This window comes from Macrotis lagotis, chromosome 3 (genome assembly GCF_037893015.1).
Source record: "Macrotis lagotis isolate mMagLag1 chromosome 3, bilby.v1.9.chrom.fasta, whole genome shotgun sequence".
Lineage (NCBI taxonomy): Eukaryota > Metazoa > Chordata > Mammalia > Peramelemorphia > Peramelidae > Macrotis > Macrotis lagotis.
In genome coordinates this window covers 165,173,882-165,187,036 of record NC_133660.1, presented here as the reverse complement: position 1 = coordinate 165,187,036, position 13,155 = coordinate 165,173,882, and the positions used below count along the sequence as shown (strand labels likewise).

General features: G+C 35.4%; 1 protein-coding gene across 7 annotated transcripts in view; it reads right to left on the bottom strand.

Annotated features, from left to right (window-relative positions):
- Window positions 1–1,744: 1,744 nt before the first annotated feature.
- Window positions 1,745–13,155, bottom strand: part of USP46 (ubiquitin specific peptidase 46) — a 74,166-nt gene continuing 62,755 nt past the window's right edge. For 5 of the 7 annotated variants that reach the window (XM_074229439.1, XM_074229443.1, XM_074229441.1 and 2 more), the window contains 2 exons: window positions 11,796–11,874; window positions 1,747–9,388 (listed from right to left, as the gene is read on the bottom strand). In XM_074229439.1, the coding sequence (XP_074085540.1) occupies window positions 9,287–9,388; window positions 11,796–11,874 (181 nt within the window). In that variant the 3' untranslated portion in view covers window positions 1,747–9,286. The other 2 variants (XM_074229446.1, XM_074229445.1) reach the window with 2 other exon arrangements.

Below are 13,155 nucleotides of genomic sequence, written 5' to 3'. Positions count from 1 at the left end.
ATAACCTATTTCCTAATGATTTCCAAGACCTGGTCTTGTAGAGAAAAAAGAGAGAGACCTTGAAACATTCAAGACCCATAGGGAGAAGAGACCTGAGCATGTGGCCCCAAAGCCTGACAAGCTTACAACAGAACCACAATTAATGAAGAATATCAAAAACCTAGTCTTGGGGTAGTTAGGTAGCACAATGCATAGAGCACAGATTCTGGAGTCAAGAGGACCTGAGTTCAAATTTGACCTCAGACACTTAATAATTACCTAGCTATGTGACCTTGGGCAAGCCACTTAAGTAAATAAACTAGTCTTTACCCATCTGCCACTTCTAAGTTCTTTGGACAGTGAAGTTACATGGTAAGGTAACTGCCTCACTCTCAACTCTGAGTTCATTTTCCTTCTTAGAGAATTCCCAACCTTAGGGTAATATTATGAGACTAAAAACCTGGAGAAAGATCCCAGATACGAATGTAGAATTCAGAGAGAAAGAAGATAACTATTATCATAATTCCTTTAAAAATATTTTAACTTATGGTGTGGCTAGGTGGCACAGTGGATAGAGCACCAGCCCTGGAGTCAGGGGTACCTGAGTTCAAATCCAACCTCAGACACAATAATTACCTAGCTGTGTGGTCTTGGGCAAGCCACTTAATCCCATTTGCTTTGCAAAAACCTAAAAAAAAATTTTAACTTTTAATTTAAAAAAAATTTTAGCATACATGGTTTTTATATTATCTTTATATTCAAATATGTCCCTTAGTATCTTCCCTTGTAACAACTAAAAAATAAAAAGGGGAGAAAAAAGAGATTTCAGCAAAACTAATAGACACATTAGTTGAGTCTGACAGTATGGGAAATATTGTACCCATAGATAATCCCCATTTTCACTAAGAAAGGAGGAAGGTACATTTTCTCAAATTTTGGAGTCCAAGCTTGGTCATTATAATTACATAGTATTTGGTTTAATTTTATTCTTCTTTCCATTAACATAATTATATTCAGTGTTATGTTGCTTTTCTAGTTCTACATCAGTTCATCTCCTGTGTTTCTGTGAATTCATCATATTAATCTCTGCCATTTCACCTCAACACTTAACCTTTTCCTATAGCCACAGAAACAAAAACCTCTTATATAAAAATCAACCAAGATGGCAGCTGCTTTAACTGCACACAGTCCATCTGAGAGTCATCATATATCCCCACTTCTCCAAAAAGAAAATGGGCTATTTCCTTTACAATTCTCTAGGGCAGAGGGGATTCATAACAATTCATCAAAATTAAATTGCTTTTTAGCATTATCAACAGATTTGGTTATTAAAATCAACAGTGAGATCAAACCAGAGAAAGACCTCCAAATGTTGAACAGAGTCTTTTGGAGGATTTATGGGAATTTGTGGATAAGAATTCACAAAGGATGAAAAAACATATTCAGGTTGTGATCAGATTGTGGAAAGGCAGAGAGAACACACAGATGAAATCGTGGCTGTTCAGACATGCCCAGGTGAAAATCCAATCAGTAAGGGGCCCAGCTGGGAGTTTAAGGCAGTTAGCTCAATGTCATCTCTAGAGTCCTACTTCTAATAGGTTTGAAAACTTTAATGCCTTTGGTATGTTGACAGATGCTAAGTCTCACGTTTTGTTGCCTTCGCTTCTCAGGAAAGTATTTAGAACTTAGACTCAGTTCAATTTATTCATCCTTGGACTTAGCTCTTCCTATCCATAAATCTACAAAGAGACTGCAAACAAAATCATTTTAAATAACAATAATATTGGAGCAGAAGTATAGGGTTGTGATTCAAAAGCTAGCTTCAGGACCAAAAGACTTGGGTGCATAAATTGCCCAAAATGCATAGTAGTTGTATAGTCTTGGACAAGTCACTTAACTTTTCAGGGTTTCTAGGAGACCTAGCAGAACACTTACATATTTTTCTTTTGGTAGAAGGACCTTTCTAGGAAGCATAATTTCAAACCATGTTAGAAATCAGTACTCCTCCACACCTTTTACCTCAGACTAGAGACAACTCCCTGGGAACAGGTTCTACCTAAATCCCCTTATATTAGGTTGATAAAAGCTCACTTTTCATTAGTACCATTCAGTGCTTCTCAATCATTAAGGTTTCCTGAGGCAAGGTCAGAGAAAAAGCTAAAGGAATTTTGCAAGCTATTGGACCATAAAACTTCTCTTGCCTTAAATATATAGATAATACCAAAGACAAAAAAAGTAGTTCCGGTAGGTGAAATATTTCCCTTCTTTGCATGAACTGATGCTGAGTGAGATGAGCAGAACCAGAAAAACACTGTACACCTAACAGCAACATGGGGGTGATGATCAACTTTGAATGGATTTGCTCATTTCATCAGTGCAACTGCAATGGAGAATACCATCTGTATCCAGATAAAGAATCCTGTCGTTTGAACAAAGACCAAGGACTGTTACCTTTAATTTAGAAAAAAACTGATATCTTATTGTCCGATCTTGCTATCTCTTATACTTTATGTTTCTTCCTTAAGGATATGATTTCTCTCTCATCACACTGGATTTGGATCAATGTATACCATGGAAACAATGTAAAGACTGGCAAATTGCCTTCTGTGGAGGGTGGGGGGAGGGAAGTAAGATTGGGGGGAAATTGTAAAATTCAAAATAAATAAATCTTTAATTTAAAAAAAAGAAAAATCAAGTTAAACATAAAAAAAGAAATATTTCCCTTCCAAAAAATAATAATAAAATGCAAAGCCAAGGAAACATCATCTTGTTTTTTTCCCTTCATCCCTGCTCACACAGATGAGGCTCTGGGTTCACATGCCTGCTCTACCATTATTTATCTGCATGCCTTTGAACACATCACTCCACCTCTCTGGGACTCATTCTCCTTCAAAATTTGAGGGTTGACTTAGATGACCTCCAAAATCCTTCCAGATCTAAATCTAAGGGTCATTAATGTGGGTCCCCAGTTTTTTCCCTAATATTTCCCCTTAGAACCTGGATTTCCCAAGGTTATTTCATACACCCACACTATGTTCCAGGCAAAGAGGACCACTTGTTACTATTCCCCAAACTCAGAATCCTTGCCTTTTTGCAGGCTCCCTATTCTTGGAATGGCCTCCTCCTCACCTCTGCCTCCTAGAATCTCTTTATACAGCACCCAACTCAAGCACCATCTCATTTATGTGTTCTCTCACTTCTCAGATTATCATGTATTTATCTGTTCTATGAAGATGCACCCCACCCCAACAACTATATAAGATCCTAGACAGTAGTGGCTGATTTTAATTTTACCTTTGCATTCCCAGCACAAGGCATAGCATCTTTTATTTTAGGTTTTTTTCAAGGCAAGGGGGTTAAGTGACTTGCCCAAGGCCACAAAGCTAGGTAATCATTGTTTGAGTCAGCATTTGAACTCAGGTCATCCTGACTCCAGGGCCGGTGCTCTATCCACTGCGCCACCTAGCACCCCCCAAAGGCATAGCATCTTGCACATGGTTTATACATTTTTGGTGGTTTGGTCAGAACCACAACAGATTTTGTCTCAGATTGAGACAGTTATTTGTAATCTACTGCAAAGTGTGCCTCATATTTCTTCATGTTCTAGTATTTATATAATGATGAACAATTAATTATAGACTATGTCTGGAAAAAGGAGGTAATAAAATCACACAGCAAGAGGAAGGTATAGCAGATTGACAACCCATATGAGTATGGGTGTCCACAGGATGCCAGGAAGTCTAGATGACTGGAGCACACTGAGTGACTCTTTATGGTATATTTACAGAAAATATGTACAAGTAACAGAATAAGAAAACATGGAAAGGTTGTGATCTGCACTGTTGAAAACTCCATTTTGATGAGAGCCCAGATCCTTAAGCATGGAGCATTAAAGTATGAAATGTTAAAATGAACAGAAAGTAGGCATGAAATTTGTTGTGTATTCAGTCATGTCTAACTCTCTATGACTGCATTTCTTAGCAAAGACACTGGAGTGGTTTGCTATTTTCTTCTACAGCTCATTTCATGGATGAGGAAATGGAGGCAGAGTTAAGTGACTTGCCCAGGGTCACACAATGAGTGACTCAGAGCAGATTTGAACTTAGGAAGATGGTTCTTCCTGACTCTAGGTCTACCTAGTTGTACCAATGATGAAATTAGGAATCCTTTGAGAAAAAAAGTCAGCTTTGTATCTCATATCCAAAATGCAGTTGAGTATGTTTTAGGTGAGAACTGAGGTTGAATTTTTCCTGTTTGACTGCAAATAAGGCAAATCACTTACTGATTCTAAATTCTAAGAGGAAGCATGCCCAATGTTAATGTTTTGTTAGACTGTCCATATTTATGATTTGATTTTTTAATTTATTTTACCACTAAGGGAATAAATTAAAATGCATGTGGAAATGTTTTTTTTAAAAAGGAAATTTAAAAAATCCCTATATCTAAATTTCCAAAAAAAACTAATACTTACTAGTTATGTGACTATGGACAAGTCATTACTCCTTATAAAATAGGGATACTCTTCTACCTACTTCATAGGTAGTAAGAAATTCAAAGAAAATGTTTGACAAATCTTACATGTGAGTTTATTTCACTTTCTTGTAAGAAGGGTCCAAGAGCATTTACCCACGTAAATGCTGAAGGGAAGCATTTCTATGTGCCTACTCTGTGCTAAATGCTTTACAAATATCTCATCTCATCCTCACAAACCTGGGTGATAGGTCCTATTATTAATTCCAATTTTATAGTCAAGGAAACTGAGGCAGCAGTTAAGTGATTTGAATAGGTTCACATAGCTAGAAAGACTACATTTGAACTCAGATCTTCTGGACTGAAGGACCAACACTACAAAAGATAGCTGTCTATGGAAAAGGAGGTTACAATGAGATTTTTGTTCTCTTAAGATGTGCATGTCCTGAGGGTTGGTGACCACACTAGATTCACTCCTCAGCATCAAGGAGTAGATAACAGGCTATTAGAAACATTCACTGGTATTTTCAAAATAGGTTGAATCCTTTCTCAAGTGCCTTGAGACATTAGCCAGGAGGATGATTTGGGAGTGGCACATAAGGCCAGGGTGTAAATACACTTTGGGAATTTTCAAGTCTAGTTTCTGATAATTCCACTGGAGAATTCACAAATATATTCAAACATTCCATTGTCAGAAAGATCCAAAATTATAACCTAAAGCATAAGCTTGATCTGTCATAAGCCCATGAGACATAATTACTTTCAAAAGTCAATTTTCAAAAAAAATGTACCATTCCATTTCAGAAAGATACATTATAAAATCACTTTGCATAAAAAAAAAATCAAAGTAGATCCCAGCTGTGCAGTTATTTTCGGTTCTTAATTGCCAGTTCTTGACTATTCCTTATTTGTTAACTCAACACATTGTTCAGTAGACTTTGGTTACAGGTTCCGTGTTGATTTTTTTGTGTTTAAGGAAAAAAAAAAGCAGCTGTCTCGTGGAACAATGCATCAGTTCTAACAAGAACATAGCTATTATGGGGAAATAAAAATGATCCAAACTTTTTTCAAATTCCAACCATTTCAAGATTAAATTATGAATACTTACTTGTCCATATTACCTATCATTTCCTTTGATACCATCATGTCTCAAAGTGTTTGTGCAGAATATTACCAACATAGTTCTCTACAGAGAGAATTTTGATTCATTTATTTATTTTTTTTTTTGCAAACTCCATTTTAGAGGCAAGGGGTTAAACTGATTGAATTTTCACACAATTGAAATTATTGCTTAAAGTGCTTGGGTTGGTTACATTTTAAAAAATGAAAGTACAGATTTATTTAAAATTAAAACTATAGGTATTAGCAACACAAATAGAAACTACATGGATACAGCAAATACTTTAGTTATGTAGAAACAGGAGGGAGAAATAAATTAATATAACACTGGAAAACAATTTACTAATGTAAATTGAGCAAGAAAAAAATACCCATTTTTTCCCCCGACCCACACCATTTGCAAGGGCAAATTATTCAGAATGGTGCCCAAGAATACCTTGGCTACATAATAGCAAACAAGGGCAAAATATTTAGTGCATGATATTTAATTTCACATGAATATACAAGTTGAACAAAAAATCACGTTTGAAGACAAAATTTATCGGTGGCAAAATGTAAGAATCCATGTATCTAAAGTAAGCCCTAAACCTGTTAGAACTTGGTTCACCATTATGTAGTTTCATAAAATTAAATGTATAGGGAATGTGTCTATCATTTTCCCATCTTATCTTCAACTGCCTCAGTCTAAACAACCCCTAAAAGGTGCCAGCCTCATTTCAGACACACCTTCCACTGGCATTGCTTCTAAGCTCTCCTTCATTTCAGTTGCATGGAAGAACATCTCAAAATGAGGAAAGTCTAGAGCAGAACCAAAACCAGAAGTTAGCAGTCTCCCTATCAAAGTGCATTCTAAAATGTATCTTCCCATAGAATCTTGTTGTGAACTCCACCACATTCTAACTTTTATCTAGGAGCCAATAAAATCAAAAGATTTCTTTTCTCCTTTATCAAGATAAGATACAGAAGCTTGTTTTAAAATATACAACTGATAAGAACAATGCTGCAAAACAATTTCTGTAAGGGTCAGAAAACCAAACAGATATAGATGAAAGCCACAAGACTTTTGTTGAACTTTGAACTCTGAATTTTTTAGGTGGTTTTTAAGACGGGCTTACTTGCTTTTGTGCCATCCTCAGGTTCTCTCATAATGGGAAGAATAAAGGAAAAAGAACATGGGTGATGGTCATCTTTAAATACAATTTAAAAAAAGGATATGGCTGATCTCTTTATTACTAATAGAGGAGAAATGGATGGATGGTGGGAAGGGAATGGTGAGTAGACACAGACCTAAAATAAAGTAAATGCTGATCAAATTTTCAGAGTGGGCAAGTTAATTTTTGACTAGTTCCCAATTGTTTACTTGCACTAGCCTACATGTTTCTCTAATACCTTTCAAAATACCTTCTTACAAATACCCAAAATCTGTTCATAAACTCTACATTTTCCTTCTTTTTTGCTTGAAAAAAATAAACTATCATAGTAAAAGTCATTGGGAAAAGCTGTTTGTAACCTCATAAAAGGTTAGACTCTAACCCTGGTTTAACATTTAAATATTGCTTCACTCATCACATCTTAATTCATTACCATTTACTCTTTCTAATAAATTGAACATTTATTTCCAAAAATCTATTTTAAAACAATTTTGCTAATTTCTCTCCCCAAAGCTATCATTCAGTCTCCCAGCTCTGATTGTATAAGGTAGAGGCTCACTATACATTTCTTTAGCTTTGCCATCTACAGCCAAGCTTCTGGGATACATTAAGCACAATCTCTCTCCATTAGTCACCTTCAGTCTGGGAAGTGCACTCAGTCACAATCAGAGACCAATATTCACCTGCCAAGCAAGTGATTGCTGCATAACTTCAATGGAAAAAAAAAGTGAGGTATGAATATTCAAAAATAGGAATTTGCCTCTAAACAAAGTAAGGCATTTTATGCTCACTAAGGAAGTGGGGGGGGATCACCCTGTTTTTGTCTTCTGATGGAAAGCTGAACATTTCACTTTTAGCATGACAAAACATGGGACTATTGAGTCATGGTTAGAATAATAAACAGTTCAAGGTATTTCAAAGATAAGAAATCCAGTTTCTCTCTAGTTAAAGTGCTATACTCCTTATGATACAAAATGGCAGATCACTTTACAATTCCATTTCAAACAGCATCATACCAAAAGACTTACAAATTAATGAATCATAAGGTATAAAATAATATCACATTCACAGTAGATTATAACATAGAAAAGTTAACTGACTTCCTCAACAGAAACAGAAATCCAAAATGAGAATTTCAAACCATATTCGCTAAGAGACTTGGGGGAAGAAAGAAGGAAAGGGGATGGAGGGAAAAAAGGAAAAGGCAAAACCAGCTGTCAGAAAGGCAGTTGACCCTTTTAATGAAAAGTACTGAATTGTCAAATGTTCTAATAAATATACATAATAAAACAATGGAAAATAAGTAAAAGAAAATGTGTGAGATGAGGTTCTTTCTTAGAAATCTGTCTTTTCTAACAGCCTAGGGACTGACTGAACCCACAAAAATGTCCACCACTTAGTTTTCCTCCTTCTCCTAGCCCTACTTGCACTTTCCTGGACTTTGTCTCATTCCTACTTGGATATTTCCAGTATTCCCCCTAGGGAACAGTTCTTTATCAGTCCTGACACTTGCCAGGACCTCAGTAAACTAACTGAAAAATAAAAATTACTAACAGTCCCATAATGTGATTGGATAGCTATAAAAATGTGATTCCCTGTTTAGTTCCATGACATAAGGGTGATGCAGGGATTAAATGACTTGGGGGAGTAGGGTCAGGTGTTTTAATTCCCACTACTGCAGGAAGTATCATAGGATCAGCTGAAGTTACCCTGAAAAAAATAGTAGGGCCAGACACTACCCAGAGGACTTGATAAGAGAAAATTTTGGTGGAACTGAAACTTCATTAAGTATATTGTTAAGATAAGGACCTTATCATTGTCCAGAAAGTTTCTCCTGTTTCATCCTCTTTCTTTCACCTACCTTTAATGCCATACCTTGTTAGAACCTTGAACTTTAATGCTTGGTTCCAGTACCCAAAGTGTTAATGCTATTGTTGTCATCATCATAAACTCCATATCCCACTCCTTTACTTTGAGGCTATTTTTAGTATTGAGATTACTCACTTCTAAAAGTTTTTCAACTTAAAGTTATAGTTTCAGCCTTGGAGGACATGAAATCTATCCAATTCTTTAAGCCTACTCTATAGAAAACTTGGTTTATGAGCTAAAAATAGAGAGCCACAAAGCCTCTGAGTTACACAATTAAGAGGAATGCATTGTAAGTTGACCCCTGAAGCCATTTACAAAGTTCAGTAAAAAGCCCCAAAAGAGAACATGGCCATTTTTAAAAAACATTACTCAAGTTCACTGGGAGGCAGCAGATGGCATAGTGTGTACTCAATCCTAAAAATTTGTAAATGTTATTCATGTAAATCTGACTACAATTGGATAACATTTAATTCTACCTCTGACTGAAATAAAACCAAAAGTGCTGCATATCAAAATGGTCAGGGGTTAGGGTGGAGGGGAAAGAAGAGGACAACAGCCTAACTCAGTTAGACTATTTAGGCTCAGGGTATGTCACTGGTGGGCCATTAAGAAGGAAGGTGATTGATCTGCGGAGAAGCCAGGTCATTGTGGGCTCTATTCCATAACTCCCACTTAAAGTAGTTCTGCAGTTCTTCAAGTCATTCTCTTGATTGATAGAATAAAATATATCCAGATTCTGAATTTTTTGATATATCTGACGTCAGGCCATAGAATTCTTCAATAGCTTGAGCATCTATTTTCTTTAGGTAGGAATGAAAGTGAGATACAAGAGAAGAGAGGAAAAAAATTAAAATGACCCAACTGTTTAAACTGTTAATTGGAAGAAAATAATACAAACAAATTATACAGCAAAAAGGTAAAAGCATATATTTATACTTGCCAGGGGATACTTCGAAAATCTTATCAGGTAAATAATTAATTTAGCAGTTTAGATAAAGAAATAAAGAAGTAACTCAAAGAACTAGAACTAATCTAAAATATTAAGTAAGTTTTTCTAATAGTAAAAGGGAATGAAACAGATCAGCACTAGCTCTTTTGTTAGCAGGAATCAATTTAGTGCCCTGAAGAATAATCTAATAAAAGAGTAATCTCAAATTTATTATGTCCCTCAACACATATAAATACTCTCCTTACAACAAAATCATTACATAGAAAATGTCCCTATTCCAACAACAAAAGATCCTATAGTTCCAGCTAATGGTTCATTTAACTTGAGAAATAATTAGTAAAATAAAATTCTGGGACAAAAATTAGTTTGGACAGACCTTTGAAGTTTATGGAGTTTTGAACTGTACCAGAATGCATTTTATCCTACTTAAGAATAGCACCTAGACCACTCATAGTCAATTAGTACAACTGACTGTATAATACTAATGAGATCAAGATCACAAGTTAGATCAAAGCTCAGATCAGTTAGCTATTTTTAATTTCTTTGCTACAAATAGTCTTAACCCTTGTTAGCTATTCTGAAAATGTGTCCTTCTTGGCCTAAAGTGAATTTTAAGTGAAAGGATATTAATATTTCAAAAGAACCCATTGCTACGATTAGGAAAATGAGTCCAAGTGAATGTTCTGCCCAGGGATGCCAGGAACCATTATTATAAACTCATTAAGAAATTGTTTTTTCATCAAATTATTTCCCTAAATTTTTCTGTTTATGGCTATGGAACAATAAAACTAAAAACTGGTAAATTATTCTTATGTTATGAACATTCCCTAATTCTCTAATAAGCACTTTTAGGAGTTAAACTTGATTAACGTCTCTTCAATGTTTTCATCAAAATGTTGTCCTCTAAGAAGACTGAAGCAGCTAAGTCCTATCTCCCAACTTGATCAGGATAAAAACCAAGTCCTATTTTCTCTTTTTCTGTCCCTTATGGTGCCCTGCACCATAGCATTTGCTCAAAGAATATTGGCTGATTGAATTAATGTTAACCATTCATTGCAATAACCAGGGATATTGGATTTCAAAAGTTATTTGAATCTCAAACTTTCATTTTGAATTGTCAACATACAATTTGTAGATTTTCTATTTCAAATTTTCTTAACTATAGATTCTTTGCACAGAATCATTCCATACAACTCTTATAGGAATTGCCATAGAAATTTGTCAAAGTTGTGTTCTCTTATTGCTTTGTAAAAAGAGGTGAACAGCAGATTATTCACAAACATCTACGGGGGGGTCCATTTCCTATATCCCCCTATTCCCGAGCAGAATTCATCAAAGGAGGGATCATATAGGTCATGCAGTCCCTATGGCTCCTAGGCACATAACTGGTATTAAACAGTGATTATAAAAGTTCTAATAATAATTCAGTGGGATATAAAATACCAGGAAAATGGGACCTAGCCCACTTAAGTCATATTTAAACACAGATTTTTAAACATCTGCTTGACTTTAAAAACTCCACATGTTTCTCACCATGTTCAAGCTTCCAGTCTTCAAAAAAATTCAACTTATGATTTGGTCAATTATGTAACATAATGTAACAACTGCTCAGAGGAATTGTTCAGTAATAAGTCTTACTCTTTCCACCAAATCTTAAAATCTCCTCATGTTCCATACCAGAGGTTATCAAGTTTTTTTTGTGTCATGAAACCCTTTGGCAGTCTGGAGTCTAAAATCCTTTCTTGGTATATTTAGAGGAAACAAAATAAAATACATAGGATTATAAAAGAAATCAATTACACTGGAGTAAGGATAGAATTCTTTTTTTATTCAAGCTCATGAATTCCCTGAAATCTGCCCCCAGGAGTCCACCCCAAGCTAAGAATTTTTCTCCTCAAATGTATCAACTGAAAATATTCTTTAGTAATATTTCCAGTATGGTGGTTCAGCTCACTTTCCCCTATAATACATGATGGTGTTCAAGTACAAAAATTGAAGCAGATTCTTTTTTCCCCCCATAAAACCAAATGAACCCTTTTAAATGCTTCTTTGGTCTCCTTCAGTTTCCTCATGGATTCTCCTGTTGGGATAGGATGAAGGGAGGAGGTTTGATCTCCTAAGAACTCTCAAGATAAGATGAAACAAGAAGATTAACAAAAATGATTCTCCTATCAAGACCCTATGTTCTAAGATACCTTCAGGAAAGGGAAGAGGTAGGGTATGTTTTGATATTTTACCATAACAATCTTCATACTGACCTCTACAATGTCATCATCAAATAAAAGCCAGAAGCCATGACTCTTCACAATGGTAATATAATGCCCTCGATTAGGTCCACTGAAAAGAAAATGACAAATCATTAGCTATGACTGGAAGAACATTTTTTCCCATCTTGGACTATCTCTCTTTGATTGTTATATGCTTTTATTGGATTTGTGGAAATGAAAAGTCTTGATTTAATTTTTTTTAGTTGCCCTGTCTAAACTGAAAAGCTCCATTTCCCTGCAGTTTGCTCAAAAATCACATGAGATTATGCACATCATAAGAGAGCACAATGAGGCTTTGGAATCCCCTTTGATGTCTTCAAAAGACCACTAGTGCTAATAACATTTCTCTAGAAAACTAGCAGCTCAGTTGACCCCTAGAGCTACCTATACTGAAATCACTGGCCAACAATAATTCCTTAGTAATTTATGAAGTTTCCAAAAACTTAAGACTTAATGAAAAATAATGTAATTGGCAAAGAACTTTATGGTATGAATCTTAAGATGAAACTGTCATTATTTCTTCTTCAAATAGAGCCTTGACTACTGTGGTGATAAAAGTCCAAATTTGGGGTTTTCAAAATTACAGAATCCCAGGGTTGATAAATCGAAAATCACCTAGTAATGTTAATGAAAATATATCTCAAAAACACAAATGGATCTCTTCTCATTTTTTTCGATTTGTTGTGTTTCTTGCAGTTTTGTCTATAAATGCTCTCTGTATAATCTGGCTTAGCTGGATGTCTCCTAAACTCTCCAATAGGCTCATCATCAACTATGTTTGCACTATTTTATGACATGATAATTCTTGTGAACTTCTGTCATTCTTCTCTGTCATAGTCTACAGATGAGCACTCCATCCCAGGGGTTCTTAAATATTTTTGTATGGTGGACCTCTCTACCAGTCTGGTGAAACCTAATACACTGTGGTCTCCTGCCTACATTCATATTTGAAGGAAAATGCTAGTTAGAGGTTAGTGAAAATAAAGATGTAATTTTATTTCCTATTCAAGTTCATGAACTCTCTGAAATTGGTTTCAAGGACTCCATGAGAAGAACTTTCATTAGTATCTTTGGATGCTGTTTCTCTCTGCTTGGCAAACACATATCTGCCAATCAAGGACGTATCTGAGCTCTTTTGGGCTACTTGCTGTGACGGTAATTTTCCTTTGTTTCAAGTTTTCTCTCCCTCTTTCCATTTAGTCATAATTTCTTTATGACTTCTGCTTTCATTTACAGTGAGCATATCAATATTGGTATGGTTTACATCTTTCAGTAAATAGCATGTCAACACATCATTTACTGGATGTCACATGTGAAGAGGGTCACAGTTAAATTAATTTTACATTAATTC